This window comes from Pelobates fuscus, chromosome 4 (assembly GCF_036172605.1).
Source record: "Pelobates fuscus isolate aPelFus1 chromosome 4, aPelFus1.pri, whole genome shotgun sequence".
In the NCBI taxonomy this organism is placed as follows: Eukaryota; Metazoa; Chordata; class Amphibia; order Anura; family Pelobatidae; genus Pelobates; species Pelobates fuscus.
The window spans coordinates 338,443,354-338,465,459 of NC_086320.1; the positions used below are offsets into that span (position 1 = coordinate 338,443,354).

At 41.2% G+C, this 22,106-nt stretch overlaps 1 protein-coding gene across 2 annotated transcripts in view; it reads right to left on the reverse strand.

Moving 5' to 3' along the window:
- ANKIB1 (ankyrin repeat and IBR domain containing 1) overlaps positions 1–22,106 on the reverse strand; it is a 137,934-nt gene that overhangs the window by 20,190 nt on the left and 95,638 nt on the right. For both annotated transcript variants that reach the window (XM_063452448.1, XM_063452449.1), the window contains exons 8-10: positions 8,524–8,668; positions 6,915–7,081; positions 797–885 (exon numbers count right to left, since the gene is read on the reverse strand). In XM_063452448.1, coding sequence (XP_063308518.1) covers positions 797–885; positions 6,915–7,081; positions 8,524–8,668 — 401 coding nt within the window. The remainder of the gene's footprint in view (positions 1–796; positions 886–6,914; positions 7,082–8,523; positions 8,669–22,106) is intronic.

Genomic DNA, 22,106 nt, shown 5'->3' on the forward strand with positions numbered 1-22,106 from the left:
CCATTTGCAAAGGTCCCAACACAGAATCGCACCACAGGTGCTGTCCATAGTGGGCAGAAACTCCTAGAACAGGGGCGTCCGCCCAAATTACTGGCAGCTCAGCCTGGCGTCAATGCATTCCAAGCGGTCATGTAGGGTACACTGTTTCAGCACGCTCTGTGGGGTCCTAGTGCCCTGAGTGTAGAGTGAGCATGTCTAATGATATGCTCACTCAATGCTTTGTATACAGTTTCCAGTTGTCCTAAAAAATTAGACCCCATAAAACTAAGCTGAGACGGCTGGACAGGACCCTTAAATTAAGACTGTCGCACCGTAATCAGGACGATTGGTAGGTCTGGATTTGTTGTAATGGAGACACTTTTATTGAGAGTTATGACAAGGCCTGAGAGCACTTTTAGAGTATAGTTTCCCTTTGGAATCTCGTCTAGAGGGATGCCGGGCGTCTAGCTACAGGGATATATTTAAATTATTTTTAGTTTTTAAGTGGAGGTGTTTTATGGCTCTTGTTTTATATGCATACTTTTTAGGGAATCAAAGTGACAGGCTTACTGTGAACGTCATGATCTCCTATTACTATTTCAGTTTCCATGTTTATATGCCTACTGTGCTTGTTTTTTCCTGCCCATCTTTCCAATAAAAACAAATTGAAAGAAAAATATGGCAGCAGAGATATTATGAACTTGTGAGGAACTGTCTATTTGTTTTAATTTCTCACACAGTGCATATAATTATATTATTATACTGAAGGCTGAGTGACAGCGCACATATAAAAACGTTTCAAAAAAGGTATACTTACGTTCTTCTGGTTTCATTTCGGACACCTTATGTAGCCAGTTTTTCCAGGTTTGGCAGTCACAAGGTTCATGAGCCTCACCCAGACATTCCCTAAAACATAGAAAATAATACAAACTGTAAAATGCCTTATTTTCTTATAACCTCCAAAAAAACAAACAAAAAAAAACTAAATAATTAATTTACAAATGTATAGTATAATTCATTGGGAAAAAAAAAAATAATGAAATGTTAATCTCTGAAATTCCTTCTTGTCTGCTGGTAATCCCTAGTTTCCCCAGGTGCCCCGAAGTGGCTGAGAGACGTATACTCTCAATGCTAAAAACATATTTTTTTAAATTTATTTTAGTGCTACAATAAACATGTTCTGCACCTTTAATGTGCTAGGTATGTATTGTAAGTAACATGTAAAATTTTAGTAAAACTTCCCAACAAATTAATTTACCTTTCAAGATGTAACACTACAAAACAGTGTAAACATCAAAGGGATAAATACTTATCCATGATAATGTGAATGTTCTGTGAACTCCTTTCTTCTACTTAGAGAAAGCTATTCATGTAGTAGAATGTTCACCATAAAGATGCTCAACACACAATATAAATGGCATTGCAGGGCACAAGGCCAGGCTCATAAACTTCATTTTGCTGTAGAATTTCAGTGAACAAAGGGTATTTGTTAGACAGCAGAGTTGGTCTTTACTGTTGCAAAAATACCCTTAGGACTCTATTACCAACTCCATGTAGGGCGCAGTTACTTTAAATAGATCTTTATTGTTGACTCGTGTTATAGACTACAGTACACTGTTCTGGTGGTACTTGAATGCATAGCCATAAATGTAAAATATATGGGTTGCGAGGATAAGGGGGTCATTGTGCATATACGCTTTGATTGACAGGGAGTACATGTCTTCATGTGCTGCACATTGAAAGAGGTAATCGAGGGAATACATAGCAAATCTCCCAGTTGACAGTGGGTCAGAAATCATTGTGTAGCTAAAAAAACAAAAATATTACTAAATAAAAAAAAAAAAGTCCTGCGTTTTGTCTGTATAGCAGCCAACAGTTGACCATGAGAAAGTATGACTATACAGGCAAAACATGTAGGACTGGGATTGTCTAATTTAATCTTTATTTTATACATAGTTTATATATTTTTCTTTATGGTTCTTTTTGCTGTTGTAATCAGGTGGGGTGAGAGTCTTTTGGCTATGGGATCAATTATGTGCTTTTCATATTTAACCCCTTAAGGACACATGACATGTCTGACACGTCATGATTCCCTTTTATTCCAGAAGTTTGGTCCTTAAGGGGTTAACTATCTTGTTAAATCTACAACATAAATACAGGCTATGAGCTAAATAGCTTAAATCACAATATCCAGTTTAGGGACAGGAGTGTGGGATCAGGTTCATGATAGTAATCCCACAGTGGAATTGTAGAGTGAATGCCTAGTCTGGTCTACAAGTAGACAAGGTCCTGGCTGGATCCACAGTACCTCCCATCTGGAGCCATTAAAGGCAGTGTAAAAGTACGGGTTCAAACCACTATGTGATCACTTGTTATGATTGCTTCCTGGGGATTTGGGGATACACGTATACTGTAAATGGGCGCTGTCTGTTACCATATCCCTACATTAAAACACAAGGCATTTAATAACAAAAATTCAATCTTGGCAAGGTTCCACATCATGTATTTAGTCACAAACTATTTAGGTAATCATTTCCTGAGATCTGTGTGACTTTCAAATTAGCTTCGTAGAGCAATTCTTGTAAAACAGAAGTTATGTTTAAAGTGGGCCGGTCATTGAACCACTAAGTAGATAAAGAGTCTCATTTTGGGTAAATTATCACATTTAGGTATCCATTTAAAAATTTGAGATAAGCATTTCAAATGTTTTCATATTTTTAGATAAACTGTTAAAATAAACAATGTAATGTGAGTTGTAACAGATTTGTGGAGTTAAGGGGATGGGGGTGGGGTTTAAAAACAAAACGAAAAATATCGGATGCGGCCATGACAGTGATGCTTGAACATGATACATTAATCTATAAACCGTAAAATAACCTTTTATTCTTTCAATTCTAAATAATGACAAGGAATATTTTAGGATCCTAAAAAAGGGATACCAAATACATCTACGGAAAAAAATCCAGCATTACAGAATACCTTGTCTAGTCTCCTTGTTACAGCGCTAGCAACACCAACAAATCAACTTGAGTTGACTATGTACCAGACTGGTATGTTCTGTTATGGTGGAACCAGGTGTCATTATTACAAATATGTCCGCTTCAGAAAGCACGGTCTCATATATTGACATAATTCATTGATACCAATGCTAAAATGTCATAAATGATTAATGGTCTTAAATGCAAAATTCAATATTGGGGACAAACAAGCATTTAAAATGAAAGAATTGAAGATATCTTAGATGTCAGAAATTTTGAGAATCAAAATCAGATCTATCTACAATCTTTAAAAAGCAACCGTGGGTATCAGATCTATCTACAATCTTTACAAAGCAACTGTGGGTAAACATCTATTTTATTTACATTTGTTTTTTGCCTTTGAAAATCTAACGCATTTCACACATTGTGTGTCCGGAGAGTCTATTAGTTTCCTGTTCCACGAGGACTGAAACTTGCCATGATGCTTTTCCTACAATGGCTAGTTTCCTTTCTTGAATTTCAGCGTCTTTATAAATGATGCATAAACAAATACAAGGCAGTGTAAGAAAAGAACAGTGCTATTAAATGTAAAATGACACGACTATCGGAGTGCTTAAGCGCTTTATTTTATTTTTTCTTAGTTTTTTTTGCATACTTATACTTATACTTATAAAAAAAAAATCCTTTTAAATACAAGATTCATGTCAAATACATTTAAGAGATAAATAAAGTGGTTTATAAACAAGCCCCTAGACAAGTGAGAAATAAGTTAAATACTATTTCTTATTTTATTATACAAATATCTTGTTTCTTTCTGCACTCTATTGCTTACAGTAGTAGTACAGGTGAAGTTTGTCATAAGTTGCTATAAAACAATATTTTACCAATATATAAATGGTTTTCTTCCCAACTGGACACCATGCATCCATACAAACTGTGTATGAAACCTGCACTCACAAGATTACAGACATCCTGAAAATTAAAAGACCTGGACTTTTCTTTTAGTAGTTCTGTTTATAAAAAGGGCCAGTTATAATCTGATTAAAAGGATAATTAAAAGGATAGTTAAAGCGGCACTGTCATGCCGAATCCCGTTTTTTTTAACCCCCCTCCCGCCCCCACTACATCCAATCGACCCCCTAGTCACCCCCAAATGCCCCTAAGCCCCCCAGATTACCTCTTTTTAATTCTTTATCTTCTGCCCCGATCTATATTCAGGGCGCCGCCATCTTTGTGTGGGTAGGTGAAGTCCCTATGGGACACGTCATCTACCCACACTACACAGACTGTGAGATTCCCGCACATGCCCAGTGAAACACCTGGACATGCGAACGGGAATTTCATCTATTCATTCATTCATCAGACAGACGAATGAATGAATAGAAAAAATCAGATGAACAAACTAACACTGAGTATCAGTGTTTGTTTGCTCGTTCAGTTTATTACAAGGAGGGAGCTACCGGCATGCAGCTCCCTCCTTGTAATATGTAACTATAGAAGCAGCAGGGAGCAGAGCTTCCCACCACTTCATAAGCCCCCCATGTCCCCCCTCACTCTATGGGGGTCAATATGACCCCCATAATAGCACAAGGGAGATTAAAATCTCCCCAATGCCCCTACTCGCTATACCGCGAGTAGGGGCATGTCCACTAAAGCCTTGCCCCGCCCTGCAATTAGGCTTAGGACACACTGATTGGTTGGTTTAAGCCAATCAGAGTGTTCTGTGTCATTTTACACAGCGTGGGAAAATTCAAAAGAACTTTCCCACGCTGTGTAAAATGACAGATCACTGTGATTGGATGGTTTTCAAGACATCCAATCACAGTGCTCTGTGTCATTTTACAAGCGTGGGAAAATTCCAAAGAACTTTCCCACGCTTGTAAAATGACACAGAGCAGTGTGATTGGATGGATTTCAAGCCATCCAATCACAGTGCTCTGTGTCATTTTACACAGCGTGGGAAAGTTCTTTTGAATTTTCCCACGCTGTGTAAAATGACACAGAGCACTCTGATTGGCTTAAACCAACCAATCATTGTGTTCTAAGCCTAATTGCAGGGCGGGGCAAGGCTTTATAAGCCTTGACCCGCCCTGCGGAGCTCAGTACGCGGCGTGCCCTCCATGGGTGAAGATGGATTAATTTTTTTTTGCGCTCGTTTTTTTGCGCTGGGGTGGGGGCCGGGGGGGGGGGGGGGGAGGACAGTAGGTCCCCCCCCTTATTGTTTTATTAGGGCCCCCACCCACCGCGCAGGGGTGGGGGCCAGGGGGGACAGTAGGTCCCCCCCCCCATCTTTAACCCCCGCGCAGGGTGGGGGGGGGAAGTGTTTATTAGTTGTTGTTTGTTTTTTTTTTTTACAGTGAGCAGCCACAGGCTGCTCACTGCTTACTAGACATGCCCCTACTCGCGATATAGCGAGTAGGGGCATATTATTTACTAATACTAAGTAATCTTTACTTAGTATTAGTAAAGTTGGCTGAAAGACCAATTCAGGTCTTTCAGCCTTTTAGTAGATAGCTCCCTGATACCGTGGGAATTAGGGAGTTATCTACTAAGCGGCTGCAAGATGCAGCCACGGCAATGAATAGGATCGGAGTTTCATTCATTAGAATGAAATCCCGATACAAACAAAGTACCGAATTGCATCCTAACACCAATGGAGAAACTCTTCTCATTCTGTTAGGATGCAATTCGGCAGTTTTGCCGGCGTTCTGTCTAAGTGACAGGACGTTCGGCAATACTGACAGGAAGCATTGTGGGAACTAGGAGGAAAGGTAAGGATTATGGGAAAATGTCTCTGACCAGCGGAAATGAAGCACACTTTGCTCCTCCGCTGGTCAGAGCTGGTCAAGCGGAGGAATCCTCCATAAGACAGAGTCCCTACTTTGTCTTATGATTTTAAAGAAAACTAAAGAAGACAGGAAGAAAAGAATAACAGATCCCGAGAGAGGGGGAGAAGAGGAAGAGATTGAGGAAAGGTAAGTTCGGCATGACAGTGCCGCTTTAAAGATAATACTTAAAGTTGGAATTATGCAACATTATTTATACCTTAATTTAAACCATCCATTGTTCTACACTACCTTATTCAAAAGCTAAATGAAAACTGATCTCTGAAGGTAGAAATTGGGGTAATGAAAACAGAGTATATCTGGGGCAAAGTTCTAAAAAATGGGGCAATTACCATGTCAACAAATGGGATGTTGATGCTTTAATTTTTATTTTGCAGAAAAAGAAAATCTGTGCTGGCACAGCTTGGCATAGGATGCAAATTCTGTTTAGGTCGCATGACAGAATGTCTAGCTTGAACACACACAGAGAAAAGTTATTGATAATGTCTACAAGATGGGGGCACCAATTATAACACAGAGAAAGGAGGTTTGTTTTTTTCATACCTTGCTCAAATGCACCAGTCATCACAGTCAACACTTTAAAGGAGGACTATATTGATGTGAGTAAACTATGAACTGTCACAAATAGTTTTGAAATGTCGTACTATTTATCTTATATACTTACTTAAAGGGACACTGTAGGCACCCAGACCACGTCAGCTCATTGAAGTAGTCTGGGTGCTGTGACCCTTTTGCACTTAGTGCTGCAATGTTAAAAATTGCAGTTCCAGAGAAACTGCAATGTTTACACTGAAGCACTAAGTCTGCCCTCAGTGGCTGTCTACCAGACAGCCACTGGGGGCGCTTCCAGAATTGTAACAGACTTTTGGTCCGTTATCTGATGCTCGACGTCCTCACGCGTCAGGGAAGGGGGATGCGAGGGAGGGGGAGGCAGAGAGATCAGTAGTGCCAGGAATGTAGCTTTGTATTCCTAGCACTACAGTATTCCTTTAACTAAAAACTATATGCTATATATATATAAAAAAAAATGCAAAAATGTAAACAATGTATTTGCCAACATTCTTCTTGAATCAGAACCTGTACCATTTATCTGAGCACATTATACACTCACCAGCAAAATAGATGTCCCTTTCCACAGTCCACAGCAGGAGCTCGTAACAATGGGAAGTTCAGAGTATCAGACCCAGTACTATTGGTTCCTTGTTTCTTCAGTCGAACCGCTCTTTCACAGGATGCTGTTGGGCACCATCGAATAGCCGTGTTATTTTCAACAAACGCCTGGAATCACAGACAATAAAGAGGATTTTAGGATTAGAAGCCTTGATCAATGAATATTTCCAGTAACTTGTGCTTCAAGATGATATTACGCGGACCTTACGTAGGAGAGCAATCTAGATCAGCAGTGTGTAACCTGTGTGCCCATTACAACCAAAGTAAATCCAGAATGATTAAGCATCCTCTATCTGGAATATCCCCTCCATTCCCTCACTAGATGCTCTATGGTGGGAGTACTGAATTTGTTACCATTCACAGTGTCAGCATTTGCCTTTCTTTCAATGGTCAATTACACAACAGCAGAAGAACAAGTTTACCCGCTCGGCCGCTCCCAAAACGGGACCACGCCTTTCTGGATCCCCCCCTCATCCTCCAACACACTGACCAGATCAGACTAAACATGTAAGATAAATTCATTGTGTGTGTTTCAACGTACTAAAATACTCTTCTTATTACAACTATTGCAGTAAATGTTGTATAAATGTAATTCAGATTTTGCCATAAAAGCTTCCCTTCTTGTTGGCCATCATTTCTAATAGCGGAATGTTAAAAGGTTCATAATTCTACATACTTTCTACTTTTTCTTAGCTCTCACTACATATAACTTAAAGGGACACTATAGTCACCAGAACAACCACAGTTTATTTTATTTGGTCTGGTGAGTATAATCATTCCCTTCAGATTTTTTGCAGTAAACACTGTCTTTTCAGAGAAAATGCAGTGTTTACATTACAGCCTAGTGATAACTCAACTAGCCTCTCCTCGGGTGGTTAATAGAGGTTCTTCCTGGGGCAGTGTTGCACAGTGAGCAGCACTGACATTCAGTGTCTCCACCCTCTGCCTGCAGACACTAAACTTTCCTCATAGCGATGCATTGATTCAATTCGCGAGGAGATGCTGATTGACCAGGGCTGTGTTTGACTTGTGCTGGCTCAGCCCCTGATCTGCCCCCTTCACAGTCTCAGTCAATCCTATGGAGAAGCATTGTGATTGGATCAGGCTACCACTTCTAATGAAGTCAGCAGACAGGGGGCAGTTCAGGGCCAGCAGTTGCAGACTTTAATACAATTTATATTCTCAGAATGAAATGGTTAGAAAATGCATATATTATATAATTATGTATTACTATGCTATCAATATTCTCTACGTTTACACAACAACATAACAGTATTATGGAATACATAAATTCATATATAAAAATAACAGATCTTTAAAAAGCAGAGAATGAGTAAGGAAAACATGCAGGGGAGGAACGTTGTGTCAACAAGATAGTTTAAATTCAGCAAATATACCATTTAATAAAGGACACACAAATTGCTATTAATATATGACCTATATGTTGCCTATAAATCAGTACTGAGCTGTAGTTTATTAGTACTCGCAGTTATTTTAAACTCAGTCTATGTTCAATGTTACAGGACAAGCTGGTTCTCGGTGATGCTCACCTTTATGTCAAACTGGAGATATCGTTTGTCCATCTCTTTGGAGACCACACTTTCGATCACATCCACGGGAACGAGCTGAAAGCAGTCATAGGCTGGGCAGAAGATATTGTGAGCTTCTCCTTCCTGGATTTTAAGGTTTAAAAACCTTAGGAAGAAAAACATGGAAACAACCTAAGCCAAAATGACTTTATAAATGTAAAACTTCCTAGCCACAAAATAGATAAAAGGGATCAGTGTTTATTCTTGGAGCAAACAGCAGCAACATTTCTTTAGTTTCTATGGTGATTGCTCCTTTGGTTTCTATAGAGACGGTCACTTTCTAAACTTTAAGCATCAAAAAGCGAGTAAGTGTTGCTCAAAGTGTGTGGATGTGCAAATCTGCACAAGACTTAAAGTGGCTCTGTCACCTCAAACTTATCTTTCGTCTATTGTTTCCTTTTCTCTTCCTCTTTCATAATCTGTTCTTTTCTTGAATTCTGATCTATTTCTCTTTGTTAAGAGAGTGGATGTAGTGGAACTTGCCTTAAAGGGATACTATAATGCCAGGAGTACAAAGTTGTATTCCTGGCTAGTGATGTCCCGAACGGTTCGCTGGCGAATAGTTCCTGGCGAACATAGCGTGTTCGCCACGGACGGCGAACATATGCGATGTTCGGTCCGCCCCGTCATCATTGAGTAAACTTTGACCCTGTACCTCACAGTCAGCAGACACATTCCAGCCAATCAGCAGCAGACCCTCCCACCTCCTACACAGCATACAATTTAGATTAATTCTGAAGCTGCATTCATTTTTATTTATTTTTTTGTATTATTATTTTTTTGGTTTTTTATTATACATTATCCTCCATAGCCAGTAACCTGTGTTTATTATACATTATCCCCCCACAACCAGTAACCTGTGTTTATTATACATTATCCCCCATAGCCAGTAACCTGTTTATTATACATTATCCCCCAATAGCCAGTAACCTGTGCTTATTATACATTATCCCCCCCCCATAGCCAGTAACCTGTGATTATTATACATATATCATATTATTATACATTATCATCCCATAGCCAGTAACCTGCGTTTATTATACATTATCCCTCCCTCATTTCCGCACTTTTCGGGACTTTTGTTGCAGCCGCTTGGTAGATAACTCGCTGATTCCCACGGTATTAGGGAGTTATCTACCAAAAGGCTGAAAGACCTAAATTGGTCGTTCAGCCAAATTTACTAATACTAAGTAAAAATTACTTAGTATTAGTAAATTGTGCCCCTACTCGCAATACCGCGAGTAGGGTCATGTCTATTAAACACTGTTAAAAAAATAAATAAAAATAAATAAAAAAGGGTCCCCCCTCCCTGAGCGGGTGGGGGCCCTAAAGTAAAAAAAAGGGTGGAGGACCTAATGTCCCCCCCCCTGGCCCCAGCCCCTGAGCGGTGAGTGGGGGCCCTAAACAAGAATAAGGGGGGGGACCATTTAACTAAGTACCTTTAAAAATAAAAATACACTTACCATTCAATGTTTTCTTTCTTCTAAAATCTTATTTTTTCAGCCCCAAAAAAGGGCAAATAAAAATCAAAAATACCAACGCTATAAAAAAAAATATAATAAAAAAAAAAACAGCGCAAAAAAAGAAAAAAAATCCATCTTCACCCGGCGAGGGCTCCATGCAGACTGAGCTCTGCAGGGCGGGGGAAGGCTTATAAAGCCTTGCCCCACCCTGCGATTAGGCTCAGAGCACTCTGATTGGTGGGTTTAAGCCATCCAATCAGAATGCTCTGAAGGTAAATGAAGAGACTGACAGGTAAGTCTCTACATTTACCTGTCACAGCACTCTGATTGGTTGGTTTGAAATCCACCAATCAGAGTGCTCTTTGTCATTTTACACAGCGTGGGAAAGTTCTTTGGAATTGTCCCACGCTGTGTAATTTGACTCATAACTCTCTGATTGGTTACTTAATCCACCAATCAGAGTGTTATGAGTCAAATTACACAGCGTGGGAAAATTCCAAAGAACTTTCCCACGCTGTGTAAAATGACACAGAGCACTCTGATTGGTGGATTTCAAACCAACCAGAGTGCTGTGACAGGTAAATGTAGAGACTTACCTGTTAGTCTCTTCATTTACCTGTCAGAGCATTCTGATTGGATGGCTTAAACCCACCAATCAGAGTGCTCTGAGCCTAATTGCAGGGCGGGGCAAGGCTTTATAAGCCTTTCCCCGCCCTGCAGAGCTCAGTCTGCGTGGAGCCCTCGCCGGGTGAAGATGGATTATTTTTTTTTGTATTATTTTTTGTATTTTTATTGCGTTGGTTATTTTTGATTTTTATTTGGCCTTTTTTGGGGCTGAAAAAATAAGATTTTAGAAGAAAGAAAACATTGAATGGTAAGTGTATTTTTTTAAAAAAATTCTTTATTTTTATTGTGCAGGTGGGTACATAGTATAGTCATGCGCCACAACAGCGTTCAATAAAATGGTAACATAGTAAGAGTAAACAGTGGCTTTGAAAACTTGCACATTTTGTTTAAAGGTATAGTACATTAAGTAGTTTTCTCTATGCAATAACAATCTATTTACGAGTATTTATGCTTGTATCATCCTAACTGCTCTGGCATGTATAATTACATGTATGAGAGGACACAGTGGTCTAGCAGGAACATGCCGGCTATCGTGGAGAATTAGCGCTTGGTAGGTCATGTTATGGTGAGGTAGCCAGGCCTTTAACTTAGTAACAGCAAAAGATAAAAGATAAAGCTTGAACTGATAACACAAATGCCCATAGGACCTAATATGCTATGCTAGTGTCTATGGTAGATCGGGTGTTATGTATGGGTGTGCGTATTAGTGGCAACCTAAGGGTAATCATAGGCGTGTGCATCAACAGCTGTAACTGTCGCTTTAGGTCTTTAAGGTGAGATAGCTTAAACACGGTAAATCACGCTAAATGCGACACCACTATTAGTCTTAATTAAACATAGATGAGAAGTCTGTGTTGTATATATTGCTGACAGGTCTGATCTATAATAACTCAGGTTAAGTATAATGATGATGCTCATTATAGGTGTGATTGTATGCTGACTTTTATAGGATACATTTCAATTATAATGGTGCATGGGTTAAGAGCCTTGGTGTGTAGTTATGACAGTGTGGGAGAAAAAAGATAAAAATAAAATAAAAATAAGTAAATAAAAAGAGACATAGCTAGCAAAACCATTTAAGCATCAACTGGTGGCAACGAGAACCGGGTCAGGTAGCCATACAGCACTGGCAGTGCAGGGGTGGTCAGCCCTGGCAGTAAGCCTGGCATGCCAGTTCAGTCAAGCAGTCATTCAGCCAATTCCCTGGTTGGGCTGTAAGCTTCCATGTGAAGACAATTCGTGGGATAGTCGGCACCATGCCCCAACCCGCGCCCGTGCGCAGTTTTCCTTGCTCCGTTCGCTCGTTACTCCATGAGCGCGGTCTGGAGGTCTGTGTTGCATCTGGGAAATCTCCCTCTGGGCCCCCATCTTAGAGGGGTAGTGGCCGGTGTGGGACAAGGTGGGTCGTGTGTGTGCAAGCTTAAGGTGGGCTTTCTTCCCTTTATGCATTGTACTAGCATTAGGTTTTCGCGGCTTACATTTTTTGCCGTCTTTTGGGTCTGCGACGCCATGAGGTGAGCTCCGCCGCTTGTCGCTGCTACGTGGCTTCTCCATCCCCTGCCGGGGCTTGTATGCCCTCTCCCCCCTGCCGGGTTGGTGGTCTAACTCCGCTGTCCGTACCTTTTGTGGTGCTGGTAGTGCTGGGACCCGGGTTCGGCTCTGAATGCGAGCCCAGAATTCTTGACATATCCTCTCAAAACGGGCATTGAAGCGTGCCTGCCAGCACTGTCCCTCAGAAGCGTCAGGAGGTAGTTTCACTCGCAGCTTGGCAGCCACCTTGGGATCGCCACGCGGTGCCTGTGCGTTCAGGTCGCTGGAAGACTCTGCTTGTGCATGGAGGGTCGTTCCTCCTGCGGGGACCGGGATAACCCCCGCCGGTCCAGGGGGGGGGGGGGGGGGGGTGCAGGGCCGTGCGTTCGATGCGGGTCCAGCAGTGGGAGACCGGCCGCATCCCCCACTCACCGGGCCCGCAGGCTTGGTAGGCCGCGCTGTCAGACGTCGCTTGTACTCGGTGGATGCCTTAAATTGAAGTATGCTCGCGATGCTCCCTCTCACGGTGCCCGTTTGCTGTCCATTTATAGCTTTGATTTCTGCAATATCGGTCAGTAATAGCCTGTATTTAGCTATGTTAGGCAGGAGCCGATCTGAAACGCGTCCGGCCATCTCGGCTGTCAGGCCCCGCCCCGTGTATTTTTATTTTTAAAGGTACTTAGTTAAATGGTCCCCCCTCATTATTTTTAGGGTGAGGGAGGTAGGTAGGAGTTTTTTTGGGGGGGAGGGGGTGACTAGGGGTTTGGGGACCCCCTTATTTTTGTTTAGGGCCCCCACCCACCGCTCAGGGGTGGGGGCCAGGGGGAGGACATTAGGTCCCCCCAATTTGTGTTTAGGGCCCCCACCCACCGCTCATGGGTGGGGGCCAGGGGGGAGGACATTAGGTCCCCCCCCCAATTTGTGTTTAGGGCACCCACCCACCGCTCAGGGGTGGGGGCCGGGGGGGGGGAAGACATTAGGTTCCCCCCCCAATTTGTGTTTAGGGCCTCCACCCACCGCTCAGGGGTGGGGGCCGGTGGGGAGGACAATAGGTCCTCCCCCCCTTTTTTTGAGGGTGAGGGGGGTAGGTAGGAGTTTATTTTTTGGGGGGAGGGGGTGACTAGGGGTTTGGGGACACCTAGTCACCTGGGGGGAGGGGGGTTAAATATGTATTTAGGGCCCCCACCCAACGCATGCACCTTAGCCCCCGCCTCCTCAGATGACCCAGCCCCTCTGCAGCACCCATGCTGTGGTGAATTTATGATAGCCTAGCCCTCGCAGCCTAAACCACCCCACACCTTCTATCCAGAGCTGAATGGCTACTTAAACTTTTTTTTCTGTCATACCACTCAGGTTGATACTAGCTGGAAAGTTTGTGCTTTAAAAGTCTTTGTACCATAATCACTACAGAGGGGTGGAATAGTTGCAGTGCTCAGAGTCTACCTTTCCAAAACAGGAATTTATTGCTTTTATTGTAACAACACAGAAACATTAAATAATAGTACAGTATCTTGTCCGCCTAGCCCAACAGTGCTACTCAATGCCTCTTATGCAGCGGAACTTAATATGTGTATATAAAAAATATATAAAAGCAAACTTGGTTGACATATTATGACCCAATTATTTTGTAGCGGTAAAATGTATAAAATGCCAGATTTTGATAAATGTTTCTTTGCGAACCTTTGTGTGGTAACTGACCTTTTTACAATATGACAGCATTTAAGAGCTACTTATAATTTTTACATTATAACAAACCTGGATTTTAAACGTTCATGCAACAAATGGTCAGTGTCAGATTTTTAGATTTTTGTTTTTTTCACCTTTTCAATAGAATAATGAAAGTGCTAGAATACTGGCTAAAGTAAAGTGTATAGTCACGTAATTAACTTGTTAATTTAAATGTAAAATATCTTTACACATTTTAATGAGACCCAGAAAAGGTAAATTAACAAGTTAATTACGTGACTATACACTTTACTTTAGCCAGTATTCTAGCACTTTCATTATTCTATTGAAAAGGTGAAAAAAACAAAAATCTAAAAATCTGACACTGACCATTTGTTGCATGAACGTTTAAAATCCAGGTTTGTTATAATGTAAAAATTATAAGTAGCTCTTAAATGCTGTCATATTGTAAAAAGTGGAAAGTATTGAAATTAAATTACTGTGGTACGCGCTCAGTCATCTGGTTTTAGACATATTACCGCACTCTGAAAGCGGAGGTGTTCATTTTGCAACTTTCAAAACAAAATATGGACATTACCAAGCTACAAAGAAAATTATTTTTCTTTGCATCTAATTACAGGGCCAGTCAAAGGACCATAACTACCACAATCTGTTGTAATGTTTCTGGAGCCATTAGGCTATGGATGTCAGCTGATGCGCTCAGCCTCTCACTGCTGTCCAAGTATAGTCTATAGGCAAAGAGATTACATTTTGATTTTCGTGTCATATTAGTTATTGCTGTGGTTCACTGGTACTTATATCTCAGCCACCCCACCGCTCCCAGCTATCCTCGGTCTCTAGTTGCGCAGTAAGCATGTATTCAGAACTATTGTTTCATATCTTCAACCAAGCCACACACTTACCCATGTTGTCTTATATGCTGTCCTTTCTAATTTTTCAAGTATAACACAGAAATATTTGAAACAAAATAAGATCCACTAATCATTCAATAGATATGGATTTATACTTTTATCAGTTGGATGCTCAAAGGGGAGACCTTCCATAACTACTAGTTTAGAGCTTCTCTGCAAATTCCAATTCACATTTTCTTAATTAAAAATGCTGGCTTTAATTGGAACTGTCATATACCAGGAATTGTAATATTATTTTTACTTACCCAATACATGTTTTGTGTGGACAGAAAAAAAGAAGGAAACCGCGCACTAGAGAGTATAGTACAAAAAACATATACGTACACAAGTCTTATTGTGATTATATATATATATATATATATATATAATCACAATAAGACTTGTGTACGTATATGTTTTTTTGTACTATACTCTCTAGTGCGCGGTTTCCTTCTTTTTTGCACTATTGTTCCTTTATGTCTTTTTATTTTTGAGGTCGACTGTGTGTGTGATATATATACACAGTCGACCTCAAAAATAAAAAGACATAAAGGAACAATAGTGCAGTAAGGTATGTACAATGAGTATATGAGTGCTTCTATATGGTCACACTCACATTTACCAGAGCAAACTCAGAGCTCAGCTGTTAATGCGCATGGACAGAACAATCCCCGTCTAAGGATATATGCAGCAATTGGCGTCTTGGTAGTCTCAGGCAGAGCTCAGTATGTAGGTCATATGTGAAGAGACATTGTGAAGAGACATCGAGAGGATCCAATAGTGCAGTATGTACTTATAAAAGTATAAAAAAAAAAAAAAAATAATGTACTCACATTTACTACAGCAGAACTTGCTCTCTAGTCTATACAGCATAGGTGGTATAATCTCCACCAGGGAATATGATGGTAACCAGGAAGTAAAAAAATGAAGGTGCAGAGTAAATTTTAAAAAATGTAAAAAATTTACCATTTATTGACAAAAATAATAAAATTCTATATAAAAAATACTTCGGGGGCGGAGCCTGACAGCCAAGATGGCCGGTCGAGTCTTTTAGGAGCTCCAGCACCGGTGGGCTATTAAACGCTAATCCTGGACAAACGACTGATGATACTGACCCACGGTGACCGGAAAGCGACTAAGGAAACACAGAGGAACAGAATGATACCTGTCCCGGCCCGAAACGTGATAAAATTGCCTGAACCGGCCATGCGGCCTAAACCAGAGCGGAGCCTGAAGCCTGGGGGAGGCGGCCGATCTCCCGGCAGAGGGCACGCTCAATCGCCTGACACAGCTCTGCTACCCCCCCCTCTGGACCGGTGGGGGTCATCCCGGTCCTCGCTGGGGACGATCACCCCCATAACACAGCCTGTAACCCACCGGACTTTATGTACTCCTGGGACCAACGCTGAGAGAGCTCCCGGTCGACACGGGGCAGATACAGCTAAACCTGCAGAGTGTTATAAAGAGCAGGATGACTACACAATAAGGCTGGATGCAATATTCACAGCTTTTTGGCAGAAAATGGAAAAGCACATGCAACAGCACGCTGATATTACCCACGGACTTCGTCCATTAAAGCGGCCACGAAGAGAATGCAAAATGGCTACCGCACACTCAACACGGCGTGCTCAGGGCCAACTCTGGCGCCCACTGGCACGTACGCAGCATAAACCTGCCCAGAACCAGGCGGGTGTCCACTCGCGGCACAAACCGACCCCAGCTACAAAGCACAGGATCACAGAAAAGACACCCAGCCGAGCCCTGACATGGCGGCGAGGCGGGAGACGTGCCGGGCCGAGAGGCGCACACACACACCTGGGAGGGGAAAGTCTGCCTCGATATTACCTTCCACTCGGGACCCAGCGACCACAACTCAAGGGCAGCCCTACACATAGAACTCACAAAGCGACCGCGACGGCCACCCAGCATCTCACCACGCAACGAACTTACCTGCAATACCCCGCAGGCCTAACCGACCTATCCACATGCCTCCTTGGCCCATGCACTGCCCACACTCTGCTCTGGCAGGACGGTCCGACTGGCACACTACTTACGGAGAGGCTCGGCGAGAAGAATCTCACAAGACCTATCGGAGACAACATCCAGCGGGGAAGCACCCCACTACATTCACCGAGGCTGCCAGGACTCACCCAAACGGGCGTAGGCTGATCCCATAACGTATAGCGACCGGACAGCTAAAAGAATTCGGGTCGCCAGAGCACCCCAAATTGGACTCAACCAGTGGTATTTTATGCCTATTAGCCATTCCCATAAGCTTTAACTGCAGTGCCGGTGATATGCCTATGTTTTGTTAATATATGATGCATGCCTGCTATTTTCTTTGTATCACTTCAACATATTCCTGTGTTCCTAATGCTTTATCGTTACAGGCCTTCAGCCTTTCCGTGGGTTGCCCAGCGGAACTTTACTTTTAAATGTGACCAGCCTATGGTATGCAGTTATACGGCGTATGTTCCAGATTGTATTTAGATGTTTTTAATATGCGTACATCTCTAGTAGCTAGACTTGACCGAATTTAAGCTTATCCACCGGTCTCTAGATGTAGGACCTCTCTGAAGGCCTTCTTAAAGTGTTTTAACTGTTGGTTTACGAAAATACGTTCCTGTATAACCGCTCATGTTGATAGGGTCACACCTGTCTTATAACATTTACTGTCAACCTGTTTAAATTGTGTTCCCGTATACCGACTCATAAAAATATAAAAAATGAGGCAATACCACTCTGGAAATGTAATACACAATGTTTTTGCTGTACTAATCCGCTTTTCATGATTACCCATGCATTTCCCCCTTTTTTCTATTCTGTACCCCTCACAAGTGCCTCAATAAAAGAAAAATTTACAAAAAAAAAAAAAAAAATTCTATATAAAAGGCCTTTAAAAGTCCCACTTGACGCGTTTCACCTGTAGAGGCTTCAGGTGAAACACATCAAGTGGGACTTTAAAAGACATTTTATAGAGAATTTTATTATTTTTGTCAATAAATGGTAATTTTTCAAAATTTACTCTGCACCTTCATTTTTCATTCAGGTGAGTACAATAGACCCCTGCAAGTCTTTTCATGTAAACACTGTATTTTCAGAGAAAATACAGTGTTTACCTTAGAACCTAGGAACACCGAGTTGCAGTCACTCAGATGGCCACCAGAGGGACTTCCTAGTTAAGTCCTGCCTGATGCGCAGTACTCATGTTTGACATCTTCACATTTAGCTGAAGACATCAAACGTGCTATCAGGACACAGCAGGCACTGTGAACGCGTCTGCTGTGTCCTGTAGTAACCCCCCGAGGCGGTCAGCAGCCGGAGCAGACAGTGTGGGAGATAAGATCTCCTGCACACACAGCGTCGGCTCTGGCTGACAGGTTAAAGGCAGGAGGCTGGAGATCTACTGACTTCAAACAGCAAGTAGACTTATTTTTAAAATAAGTGAGTGAGAGTGAGTGAACGTGAGTGAGACAGTGTGAGTGAGTGTGAGAGTGAGTGTGTGAGAGTGAGTAAAGTGAGTGAGAGTGTGAGAATGAGTAAACGTAAGTGAGAATGAGTAAAAGTGAGAGAGAGTGAGTAAAGGTGAGAGTGAGAGTGTGAGAGAGTTTGAGAGAGAGAAAGTGAGTTAGAGTGAGTGAGTGAGTAAAAGTGAGTGTGAGTAAGAGATAATGAGAGTAAGTGAGTGCGAGTCAGATAGTACAGATAGATAGATAAATAGATAGAGAGATACAGATAAATAGATACATACATATAGAAAGATGGATAGATAGACAGACATACAAATAAATCAATAGATATAGATAGAAATAAATAAATAGATACAGATAGAGATAGATTTGGAAAGATATAGATAGGAATAGATGGAAAGATATAGATAGGAATAGATGGACAGATATAGATAGAGTGTGTGTGTGTCTATGTTTACACTATTTACAATTTGTGTGTTTATCTCTCTATATATAGTGTTTGTATACAGACACAAATTATTGGTTTAGTAGGGTTGCGGTAGGAGGGGCGCACATAAACAGCGAGCTGAGCTGTCAGTCAGCTTAGCTCGAGAACGCACATACCGCGCACATGCACGGTAGAGCACTCAGTGTTCATTCATAGAGCGGCATTCAATGTCGCTATATGAAGAACGCGATTGGTGCAGAGCGAAGCCACCAGAGAGCTGATTGAGCCCTGCTACTTAGTCATTTTGACGAAAAAGGGGGCGTGGTCTGCCGAGGATCTTGGCGCTGGAACGGAGGGAAGTTTACATGAAAAAAAGGACTATTTAAAAAAAAAAAAAAAAAAAAAAATCTTTTTAAGGGGAAATTAATATAAAAGCAAGAAAGAAGGCTAGGGGACCTGTCCTCCTTGCTTTTATATTTGGACTATAGTGCTCCTTTAAATGTAGAAATCCACACATCTATCTTAAAAATTGCAATAAATGTTTCCCTTTTTGGCTGCCGATCATAGTTCGTGGAAGGGGAACGACAAACTGTGGAGTATGTATAAACAGTGTTCAGAAAAGCAGAAAAAAGGGGCGAAGATGTATAATGGGTGGCGTCACTAATGGAATTTGCCTTTTGGTTCCAATGGTTTCCATGGTGATTGGCCCACTTTCAGTACTTGAGACCACTTTTCAGAACAAAACACTTACTTTTTACTTTTCTACTTAAATCCTATTGTTTGTTTGTCTCATCGTTCGCATTGTGATGCGACTGGATAGATGATTCAAATACATCATTTTTAAATAAAAAGAAGAATCACATGAAAGAAATGTTAACATGAGTTGTAGGAAGGTTTAATGTTTTATTTAATCGTGTAATTTCCAGAGAAGTGCCAATACTGCTTTAATTAAACAAATGCTGGAGTGGTTTAAAGGAATACAACATCTTGTGCATGGGTCTGTCTGAGCGCAATTCAATCAGCAATAACTGTGGGCCAAAAACTGTGCCCTCGATATTTGACAAAATTTCATATTTTCTAATTATCAAGCATTGCATTATTGTTTTGTTTTTTTTTACCTCCTGGTAGTATAGTTATTTATCTTTTTTTATTTTTTTTATTTCTGTCCTATAGAATTATGCAGGCGTACAACATAGACTCAGTATTGTACTGCATTTGATTTCTTTGCAAAGCAAATACATTTCCCGAGGGTTTAAAAATCCAGTTTGTTTTTACTTCATCATGACAGGCATATGTAAATCTTTCAAGTGTTGAAGGAAATGTCATTATCTATAAAGTTGTAATAAAGTACCTTGTAAGCTGGAGGCAGCCAGACTCCCAAATAAAAAAAGTTTAAGTACAATGCGTTGGATTTAAATTACATTTATGCAGTTTTCCTTGCACAGTTTTCCACCTGCCTCAAATATCCATATTTTTCTTTAAAGTTATGAATTCTTCACTTGAGAGAGTGCGGTTTAAATGTTAATTCGGTTTGAGAAGACGTTATTCACATAAATATTTATAGCACTTTCATAAAAAAAAGTGTAAAACACACACATTCGCTTACTCATTTATCAGGTGCACCTGCTCATTAATGCAAGCAGAAACAGCATGTGGAGGTAAGTGAATATATAAAGCAGGCAGACATGGTCACGCAGTTTAGTTGTTCAGTCAAACATTAGAAAGTGATAACCGATGAGTTAACGTTCTATGAGCCAATGGCCTTCTACTCTCCTATTAAAAATTAATCCCATATAGGCACAATGCCAAAATTGAATGTTTTCCTTTTTTTTGACAATGCATCTTAGACGCAAAGGGAAACGAACGTTATAAAAACGAGTTTGTAATTCAAACGTGAAGAGTCTCCCCCCGCTTACTGATTGAAGGCCTCTGTTTAAAACTAAAATAAAGAATATCTACTGCATGGGCCTGCTTAGATGTGTAGAGCAAACAGATTGAACAAGGCGGCCAGAAAGAAGAGGCTGGGACCAAGGGAGTCAGTTGCCAAACTGTATTAATTCAATGCAGGAGGAAAGTTCAGTGTCTCCATGCAGAGGGTGGAGACACTGAATGTCAGTCACAGTGTGTAGCACTGCCCCAGGAAGCACCTCTAGTAGCCATCTGAGGTGTGGCCACTGGAGGTGTCCTAAGACTGTAATGTAAACACTGCCTTTTCACTGAAAAGACAGAATTTGCACAAAAAAAACCTACAGGGATGGACTATACTCACCAGAACAACTACATTAAGCTGTAGTTGTTCTGGTGTCTACAGTGTCCCTTTAATTTTAAACCTCACCATAATACACTTATTTAATAACTACCAAGTCAAAAACACCAGTTCCTACACAGTATTATAGGAGACAAAAAACAGACAACATAAGTAAAATTATAAAACTCAGTTTTAATATAAATCTCAGTTTTATAAACATTTTAATGTTTCCAGGTAAGGAGTAACTTCGTGATTTGTACAGCATCCAAGCTCTAACGTAGATCTAGTGAGGCATGTCATTCAAGTCAACCAATAGTTGATCAAAGGTGACAAACCAAATGCTGCCGCTTAGTGTAATTTTTCATTTGTTTTCAAACATTCAATTTTCATAGGAGATAAATATCACTCCATGTGGTTTTATTCCTTGAAGTAAATTCATCAAACAGCGACCAATTTAATCATTCACTGCTTGATGAATCGGTAGCACAGAAAAAAACAGCACAGTGTGACATTTATCTAGAGAGAGACAAATAATACCTCTGGTTACAAGCATCATATACCGGTACTTTCAATAAAAGAAAAAGAAAGAAAAAGAAAAAAAAAAATCAATATCCCCCCCCCTGCCCTCAAAAACCAACAACTACTCCAACTTACTGACTAATTACTACTGTGACGGATCGCCTGGCACCCTGACCGGGTGCTTCCGCCAATCGCTGCTTCCTAGTAGCCTGGAGTACTAGAAGCAACGCACCGGACAACATAAGCACTGTAAACCCCACAAACTGCTGCAGCTTGGTTGGGGTCTCTCTGTCCTCCACCCACCCTGGACCCAAGACCAGGATTCAGCTTCCAGTGGGCAAGACCACTCCTAGTGCAGAGAGCGAAGCAGGCTGCTCTTACAAGAGCAATCATTGTGATCCAAGGGAGTATAGTGATTATAGCAATACCCAGCGTGAATATAGCTCTCCAATCCCCCAAACATGACCCTAGACTTCATGAAGGGTAAAACAAATCTCTTTAATAGCAGCCACAACAGGCCTTATATGCAGGTCCCCATGCAAGGGGCAATGGCTCTCAGGTCCAGGACACTCCCATACAAAATAGGTCAAGCCCTCCCATATGCCTGGGAGATAATTGATTTAAGCACTGTATTAAACTTAATTATCTCCAGGCACAAAAAAAACCCCTCATTTTTACAAAACC